Source organism: Miniopterus natalensis, chromosome 5 (genome assembly GCF_054644295.1).
Source record: "Miniopterus natalensis isolate mMinNat1 chromosome 5, mMinNat1.hap1, whole genome shotgun sequence".
Lineage (NCBI taxonomy): Eukaryota > Metazoa > Chordata > Mammalia > Chiroptera > Miniopteridae > Miniopterus > Miniopterus natalensis.
This window is the reverse complement of record NC_142085.1, coordinates 90553553-90562191: the sequence shown is the minus strand read 5'-3', so window position 1 is coordinate 90562191 and position 8639 is coordinate 90553553. Positions and strand designations below refer to the sequence as shown.

General features: G+C 51.5%; 1 protein-coding gene across 2 annotated transcripts; it reads left to right on the top strand.

The window, feature by feature from the left end:
- The first annotated feature begins 946 nt into the window (after nucleotides 1–946).
- MPC1 (mitochondrial pyruvate carrier 1) lies at nucleotides 947–8044 on the top strand. 2 transcript variants are annotated; one of them, XM_087817745.1, is made up of 5 exons: nucleotides 947–1050; nucleotides 3093–3096; nucleotides 6383–6479; nucleotides 7102–7234; nucleotides 7555–8044. In XM_087817745.1, exons 1-5 carry the CDS (start codon nucleotides 980–982, stop codon nucleotides 7577–7579), a joined length of 330 nt encoding a protein of 109 aa, XP_087673871.1. In that variant the 5' UTR covers nucleotides 947–979; the 3' UTR covers nucleotides 7580–8044. The 2 variants fall into 2 exon arrangements, with proteins under 2 accessions (XP_087673871.1, XP_016062984.1); XM_016207498.2 differs by lacking the exon at nucleotides 947–1050 and having other exon boundaries at nucleotides 1767–4156.
- The last annotated feature ends 595 nt before the right edge of the window (nucleotides 8045–8639 follow it).

Below are 8639 nucleotides of genomic sequence, written 5' to 3'. Positions count from 1 at the left end.
CTGTATAGTATTCCACCGCGCGCGTTGTGCCGGCTGTATAGTATTCCACCGCACGCTTTGTGCCGGCTGTATAGTATTCCACCGCACGCTTTGTGCCGGCTGTATAGTATTCCACCGCACGCTTTGTGCCGGCTCTGTAGTATCCCACCGAATGCGCGCTCCCCGCCCTACTTCACTAAGGGGGGCGTCCGGGTCCCAGCCCTCCCACAGGAAGGCAGCGCTGCAGGGGAGCTGCGCGGCCCTGCGGTCTGTCCCGGGATCTCCCTGCACCAGGCCGAGCTGCGCCCGGGGCGCGTCCACTGTTCCTGCGAAGCGCCCGCACCACCCTCTCCGGGGAGGTTTACAGTCGCACTGCCGTCCCGGCCTCCGGGAGCCCCGCCGCTCGCCGCAGGCATCTTACGGGCTCACACCGCCTGCGTCTGGGCCACTGTGAAAAATTAGCAACAGAGACAAGCCCGCGAGTCGGTGCGCCGCGCGCGCCCGTGGGCTCGGGGAGGATGCCTGGGACCGCGGGGACGCGCGGCCCTGCTGCGCCCGCCCCGCGCCGCCCCGCCCCGCCCCGCGCCCACTGGGTCCAGGCCCGCGGGCCCAGGGGAAGCGGGGGGCTCCGGGCGCGCGGCCGAGGGACCGGAGATCCGGGCGCGGCGCCCTTGCGGGGACTGCGGGCCGGGTGTCACCGCCTAGCAACAGCCAGCCAATCACCTCCCGGCTCGGCCATTTTACGCAGAGGCCCCGCCCCCGCGGCGCCGAGGGGCGGGGAGAAGGTGGGCGGTGCGCGGGAGCCAATCCGCTGGCCGCCTCCCACCCCGAGCCCTCCCATAGGCCGAGAGCCCGGGGCGTAAGGCGGGGCCGAGTACGTGACGCGGGAGGCAGGCAGGAGGCGGGCGTCCGCTCTGTCCGCTGGGCCGGGCGCTGGGGGGCTGCAGGAGCGGCGGCGAGGGCACCGAGGGCACCGGGGCGGCTGCGGTCCGGCTCGGCCATGGCGGGAGCGCTGGTGCGGAAGGCGGCGGACTATGTCCGGAGCAAGGATTTCCGGGACTACCTCATGAGGTGACGAACGCGGGCCCAGCGCCGAGCGCCCCCGGAGGCCGCGCCCGCGCCGGGTTGAGGGGCGCGAGCGGGCGGGCGGGGGAGGGGCTCCGGGCCGCGGGGCGGGGGCAGCGGGACGGGGGCTCGGGACCGCGGGGCCGCGGGGCTGGGGGGAGCGGGGCGGGGGGTAGTGCGGGGCGGGGGCTCGGGACCGCGGGGCTGGGGGGAGCGGGGCTGGGGTTCTGGACAGCGGGGCGGCGGGTTCCGGACGGGGCGAGGGTTCCGGACAGCGGGGTGGGGGTTCCGGACAGCGGGGTGGGGGTTCCGGACAGCGGGGTGGGGGTTCCGGACGGGGCGAGGGGGCTCCGGGGCCGGGGAGGAGGGCTCCGGGCAGCGACGGGGCAGTTTCCTGGCCCAGTGGGGCGGGCGCTCCGCTCCTCAGCACCTGCCCGCCAGGTGTGTCAGGTATGCCCGGTGTGCCCCGGTGTGCCAGGTGTGCCCGGCGTGCCAGGTGTGCCAGGTGTGCCAAGGTGTGCCGTGGCCACGCCCGGGAGGCGCGGGGCGCCTGGCCCCTGGAGCTTCGCCCGCTGCGGGAGGTGCCCGCCGAGGCGGAGGCGGGAACCGCGCGCGGGGGCTGCGCGCCGGTCAGCTCGCCCTGGGCGCTCCCCGCGGACGGCGCGTCGGGGGAGCGGAGCCGGCCGCCCGGAGGACGCGCTGCGGGGCTCGCCGCCCTGTTCCCGCGGTCGCCGCCCCGGAGCCCGGGGCGTTCGCGGCCGAGAGTCCCGAGGACGCGCCTCCGTATTTTATTTCACCTGTGACCTTCAGATGCCGGCTTTTATTTCAAGACGCTTAAAGTAACTTTGAAGCAGTTTAAGCCGTTTATTTCGGAGTCTAATTTTTAGGTAGTTCTCTGTGTGTGATTTTAAACCCGGGCAGGTGTCGGGCTGCGTGGCGTTTCCGTTGTCACAGTGGTTGAGCGGTAGGGGGCTGCCCGGGGAGAGGCCCGGGGTGACCCCCACGGGCGCAGCTACAGGCCCCTGGCTTTGGCCAGTGTAACCAGGGCTGCTGCTACTTTTAATCCTGCGGCGCATCGGGTTCTCCGGTTGGAAAGTCTGAGCAAAGCAGTAATACAAGGCCGTGCCTTAGTCCCTGGTGACGGTCCCCCTGAATGTCACCGGAGCTTGTATCCTGTGCTCTCCTGTGCAATGCGCCTTCTAGTCCTTAGGTGCAGCCCAGGGCAACCTCCTTTGGTATAACTGAGCATAAAGCTTTGGGACCATATCCATACAGCAAGTGTGCTAGTTACTACCTGGCGCTCTGCTGCATAGGGCGAGTTTGTTAGGTATATGTTCCAGGAAGAGAGCTAGCCCTGCTTTTCTAAATTTATATGTATTTTTGCTGCTAGGTAGGTTTCTGAGAGCCAGGCTTTTCAATAGAATACGTAGGTACATGGCCTAAGCTGTATCCCAGTATTAACTTCAGGGAGCATTAATGCTTGTGTACCTTTCCCCTCCCTTTTACTTTAATTGAATTAAGGTTTGACTCGTTAGTTTTTTAAGGGAACTTGTTTTCCCTGCCATTCTTGGCAACAGTGGGATTTCACATTATGGCTACCAATCATTTTTATGTAGGACTTTTGGATCGAGCAGCGTAGGAAGGTAGGAATTTTGTTTTTTGTATCCCTTTGTATTTGTACTAAAGTCACCTGTTGTAAAATAGGGTAGAATCTGAACAATTCAAGGAGAGAGTCCTGAATTGAAAACTAAATGATCTTCAAGGTGACATTGTAGATTTTAAGCACTTCATTTTTTAAAATATTTTTGTAGGGAAAGAAAAATGCACTGTTGCTAATATATGGTTCAATAAAAGGCCTGTGTTCAGACCCTGAGCCAAGATGTGGTAAGGAGAGGGACTAGCGGCTGTCCTACTGGCTGCGCCCTCTGACCTGGTAAGGTCACTGCCTCTGGGACAGTGCTGTGCTCCGTTTGGACAGTCTGGGACATAATTTATTAGGCTTTTTGCTTTTGATATTTCATAATAGGACCTATTTGAAGTCTGTTTAGCACTGTCAACAAGTAATTTCATGCTGTTAACTAAGTGCTGTAAACTAGAACCTCTGCAGTCTCTGGATCAAAACCTCCAGAAGTGTCGTTTGGGTGTGAGTGTCTCCATAGAGATTTTATCATTGTATTTCAATAACTCTTTTAGTAGATACACTTTAAGATGTTGCCTAAACGGAACAATTAACCCATATTCTGGCAATAAGAATTGCCATTTCAGAAATGAAAGTAATTCACTATAAAATTTTGGATATGTTTTAAGTGTTGTGAAGCTTAACATCAAAAGGTTTTACTGTTCACTCATTCAACAAATATTTTTTGAAAGCCTTGTAAATGGAAGGCATTTTAGGTTCCAGGGTTTCAGTAGTAAACAAAACAAAATTACATGGCTCTTTTTAGGGGCTTTATTCTGGCAGTAACCTATTAGTAAATGAAAATGGAAAGTTTATTGTTAACAGATTTCTGCAGCATGGTGCTTCTCTCCAACTTGTCATTTTCAAAGAAACGGTCCCTTTAAGCCTGTGATGTGTAATTTGAGAGCCACAAGCCACAGAGGGCAGCCAAGCACCTGAACTGTGGCTCATCCAGACCAAGAGGTGCCGTGAGCATCAACACACACCGGGCCTCGAAAACTTGCTACAAAATAGAACATAGGATAGTTTATTAATAAGTTTTCACTGGCTATGTGTTCAGATTAAAGTACTTTTGATATGTTGGAATAAATGAACGTAATAAAGTTAACTTCTGTTTTCCTTTTAGAAATTTAAAGTTGCACATGCAACTCCTGTTGGTGACTTACACAGTATTTCTATGGGAGCACTCTAAGGATTACCTTACTTTTTATAAAATCAGGGTTTGACTTTATTAGGCCCAAGTTGTTACTGGAATATCACGAGACTGATGTAAGGGAAAGGGATGCCTATTGGGCGTCTGCTACGGGACCGAGCAGCGTGAAGTTGGAGTAGCCAATGGAACCAAACCTTTGAAAGCATCTCATCTTCTCTTCTCTTTTTTTTCTTTTCATGTCCCCCTGTCTGAACCTCGGTGATGTCTCACAAAATAGCACGGTAAGAAAGTCGTTCCTATTTTCAGCCTTAGCAGATTTCTACATTAACAAAGTTATGGACAGCAGGCCGGGCTGCCTTTGCCTGACTCGCCACCATGACGGTGAGCCTATGGGCCAAGTGCACTCCTGGTGTCCTGGTGATTGTCCTGGTCCACTCCAGGGTGAAGGCCTCTGCGGGACCCATGCCACTTGGGCCTTACTGACCACAGTAAACACAGGGCCCGACCACTGACGAACTGGAGACAGAGACTGCAAACCAAGAGATAGGCCATGTTGCTCCTCGTGTGTGAATGTGCTTTTATCCAAGTTAAGAATTATAGTGGAATAAAAGTATTTTCCTATGTAATCCAAAATGTTCATTTTTTTCTTTCAAATATTAATCATGACATTCCTCATTTTTCTAGACATTGGCTAGTGAATATGTAATAGAGTACAGACCAAAGGTACTTCAAAAAGGGAAAGGAGAACCTTGCACTACATAGAAAGCGTGCATTAAACTCCTAAGGTAGATATCCTAGTAATACTGTTGAAGTTATTTTTACCTACTTTTTAAGAAGTCACTTTAAGCATAGGTCTCAGTCTCAGTGCACATCCAGTTTTTCCCTGTTGCACACAACCCTGACTCTCTCACACTAAAACCTGCAGTACCAGCATTTGATGGAAATCCCCCAGGGCACCTGGAGTTTTCAGGTGGTGCATGGTCTCTACTTGGTCCCCATTGTGAGAGAGGATGCACATGGAGTAGACCTCAAGACCATCAGGCAGGCAGAGCAGCGGAAAGAGATTATGGGGAAAAGTGAAAATAGACCGTAGTGGAAAAAGACTAATCAAAAAAGGAGGAAAGGAAGAGCCCTGGAATAAGAAGCGTGAAAATGGAGTGACCCCAGGAAAGGATGGGAAGAAGGAGGGAAGGGGGTGGTGAGGGAGGCACACCCTCCTCGCAGAGGCCCAGTGCCTGCGGAAGGTGCTCCCCTCATCCAGAGACAGGAGGTGTTTGCGTTCCAGTGGGGTTTCTCATTCTGGTCACATCCAGCCCAAAGACGAGGGGACTGGTGAGCCACCCAGAACCTCAGATTCTTTATGCCACCTGTCTGGTCCACAGGGTTTACTCTGCAGATGTCAAACCCTCTGTACTCACCATGCTGGCCACGTTGGAGCTCTGACAGTTTACAGTGTTGAGGGCCTGGGCCTCATGCTTACAGTTAAGCTTGTTAAGTCAACATTTCAAGATATTCTTATATCGTGCCCAGTGTGCTTCTATATAGTTTTTTTGTTTTTCCTTGGTTTCCCACTTCTTACGGAATTTTGTGATTTTAATTACTGGTCAATATTAAAAATGCAAGCTCCAAACATGTATTTTGCAGTCTAAGTTTATCTCGAATGCTGACAGGCAGAAGTTAGCACTCTTAAATGTTCTGATACCTAAAAAGAGTGGTTAACCAACAGTGTGTGGTTTCTTTCACATTTTAAAGTATTTGTAAGTTGTACGTTGATAAAACAAATGTTAATTTTATGGAAAAGCCACCGCACTTATTTCAGCCTCAGAAATTAAGTTGGACGTTGCTGCTGTTAAACATAGACAGCTTAGTATTGGTTTCCTGGGGTGTTTGTGTAGTTGCAAAATGAAAAACTGTTGGTTCATTTTTAAAATATAAGTTGTTGCTATTACTTTAAAAGCATTTTCTAATCTTAATTTCTTAATATCTAGGGTTCTGAGTGTAGATTTCCAGGTTGTCTGATCTTAAAATAGCTCATATGAGCCAAAACAATTTTCCCACATCAAATAAAGTCCCTTTCTTCAGAAAAAGTATCCAGTTTAGGGTCTGTACTTTAAGCGATGTCAAATATCTTACTGAAAATTTGAAAAAAAAAAGTTATGACAGATTTAAACATTAAATTGTAGAGAATAGCTACCATAGGTTTTAAGTCACGGCAATCGTGAGTTAGTCTTGTTCTGCAGTTCTGTGAATCAACAGAGGTTACTTAGCTGTGAGCCAAAAGGAGGTCAGGACCATGGCAAACTGCCAAATCCTTCCTGACTTTGGGCTCACCTTGCAAGAAGTGCTGATTGACAGGCAAACCACTGAGGGACGTAAACACGGAGATGTGTTCCCACAGTTCACACTGTAGTTCACACTAGTTTATACTGCGGTTCACACTGTGGGGAGTAGGAAACCACAGCTGCTCACAGCTCTGCCCTGAGTTCTCTCTCCCTTTTTTTCCACAGCACTTTTGGGGCCCAGTGGCCAACTGGGGTCTTCCCATTGCCGCCATCAATGACATGAAGAAGTCTCCAGAGATTATCAGTGGGCGCATGACGTTCGGTAAGTGCAGCGTTGAATACCTGGGGGACTTTCACCTGCATAGTCATAACAGCTCCTGACGCATCTCTGGTCAGTAGCTCCAGGTAGGACATCACAACATGACGTGTCAAAGGTGTCAATTCTCCATGGTGAGGAGAAACAGGCAACTGAAATACGTGTCTGGGAAGAACTGGGATCTGTTTGCCTGTCGGGCTGACTGCACCCAGTTGAAGGATGTGTCTTCTGGAACTGTGTTTGGAAATCATGTCCTTACATTGACTTGAAACCCTGATATTTGACCAGAAAACTGTTGAGGGGACTACATAGCAGCTCCTTCAGGTGATGAACTGTAAATGGTTCGATGGGACAGTAATGTGACTGGAACTCATGTCTGCCCACTCCCTCCGACACCCCCATTCTTAAATGTTCAGGTAAGGAGCAACAGCACCTGACAGGAATCAGATGCCTGATGAGCTTCCTATTCACGGGCGCATTTTAGCAGTAGTGTGTCTCTATCCAAGGCTTCAACAGAAGAGGTTCTTCTTTTGATTATAGCAGTTGAGCTGTTGATCTGGGTGGTCCCTTCCACACCAGGTCTCCTAAATTGAAATCATCGCTTCCCTTTCGCTTTGGTATTTTACAGCCCTCTGCTGTTACTCCCTGACGTTCATGAGATTTGCCTACAAGGTGCAGCCTCGCAACTGGCTCCTGTTTGCCTGCCACGCGACCAACGAGGTTGCCCAGCTCGTGCAGGGCGGGCGGCTCATCAAATACAAGTAAGCAGATGCTCGGCTCCTTTTTGTTTGGAGGGATGGGGACAGTGAAGCCCAGTCTTTTCCTAAGAGGCATTTCAGACTGTGAGTGTGCAGATGGATGGGAAACTTGATGCTGAGCAAAACTGCAGTTGTATTAGAAACAGTGACTGGGCAGTTACACAAGGCAGTGCAGACTCAAATTACTATAGCACAAAATAGGGTGTGTGTATAGAATTGTAGGTTGAACTAGATGTTATGTAAAGTGTCTTCTTAAAGCTACCCCATGCCTTGAGGCCACAGTGAAGCTGCTTCTCACTGACTTCCCTGATGTTTATTTCCAGGATGAATAAAAAGGCATCGTCATAACAACGGAAGGGGAGGGCCTGGCGCTCCAAGGGGAGGCTGTGCCAGCTGCTGAGTCACAGCCTCCATCATCGAGACACGCTGAATGCTGTTTAACCAACCAGACGACTTTCACAGGGACAGCGAGAGCCCCTGTACCTGCTGGCGCACAAGTTCTGAGTACCCCACTTCTCATAAAGAGTAGCCACAGGCAATCATTTCAGTAACCCTGCTCGTTTTATCTGCAGTCACGTGCACACTACCTATTGCCATTTACTTAATGAAAGCAGAAGAGAACAGTTTGTGACTCTGAGAACCTGAGTACTCAGAATTCTTGCCTTTTGTTTAATCACCATGAGACAACCGACAGCTGGCCACATCGGTAAAATCTCATCACCAGGGTCTAAAAAAGTATCTGTTTCCATGCAGCGTGTGTTCTGAAATGCTGTAACCTAATGGCAATAAATGATTTAAATATTTGTCAAATGAGAGTGACAAAATATCTTGTGTTTTTAAGAAACCATAGGACTGTATCCGTATGAGACAGTTACAGGATAACATGGAATTCCTTGAATGATTGAGATGGTGGGAAATGGCAGGCCGGGAGGCAGCTTCTGGAGGTACCTATAGTCCCAGCTACTCTTTCTCATGGGCGACACTAGAAAATGCACCCAAATGCTGCCCTGAAGATGCCCGGAAGTAGGACTTCGGACTGGCCCTGAAGGTGCACTGCTTCCTGTTCCCTAAGGTTCCCGGAGCGGTGATCAGAGCTGTGCCGTGTCCGGTGGGATCACAGCCCCAGATTGCACAGAAGCAGGCACTGTGCTAGTCACCAGGTACCAGTAGAGGACTGGACCTCCAGGTATGGGCACAGCCTGTTACCCAGAGTGGTCCCGGAGTTGGACAGTGACTCAGGGACCTGAGAGCAGTGTGGCCACTTTGTAAGGGCTCACAGTGCCAGTCTAGTCAGGCCATAACACTTCCCCGGGACACTAGCAGCCTCTCCGCTCTGGAGATGGTGGATGAGAGCACCAGACAAAGCTGACGTGGGGTCTGTACCCACCAGGAGCGCCAGTCCCCCATC

Excerpts from the sequence above, each read along its gene's own strand:
- MPC1 (XM_087817745.1), top strand. The coding sequence starts at position 980 with ATGGCGGGAGCGCTGGTGCGGAAGGCGGCGGACTATGTCCGGAGCAAG. Across the intron at positions 6,480-7,101 it reads CAGTGGGCGCATGACGTTCG|CCCTCTGCTGTTACTCCCTG; the intron begins GTAAGTGCAGCG and ends GGTATTTTACAG. Across the intron at positions 7,235-7,554 it reads GGGCGGCTCATCAAATACAA|GATGAATAAAAAGGCATCGT; the intron begins GTAAGCAGATGC and ends GTTTATTTCCAG.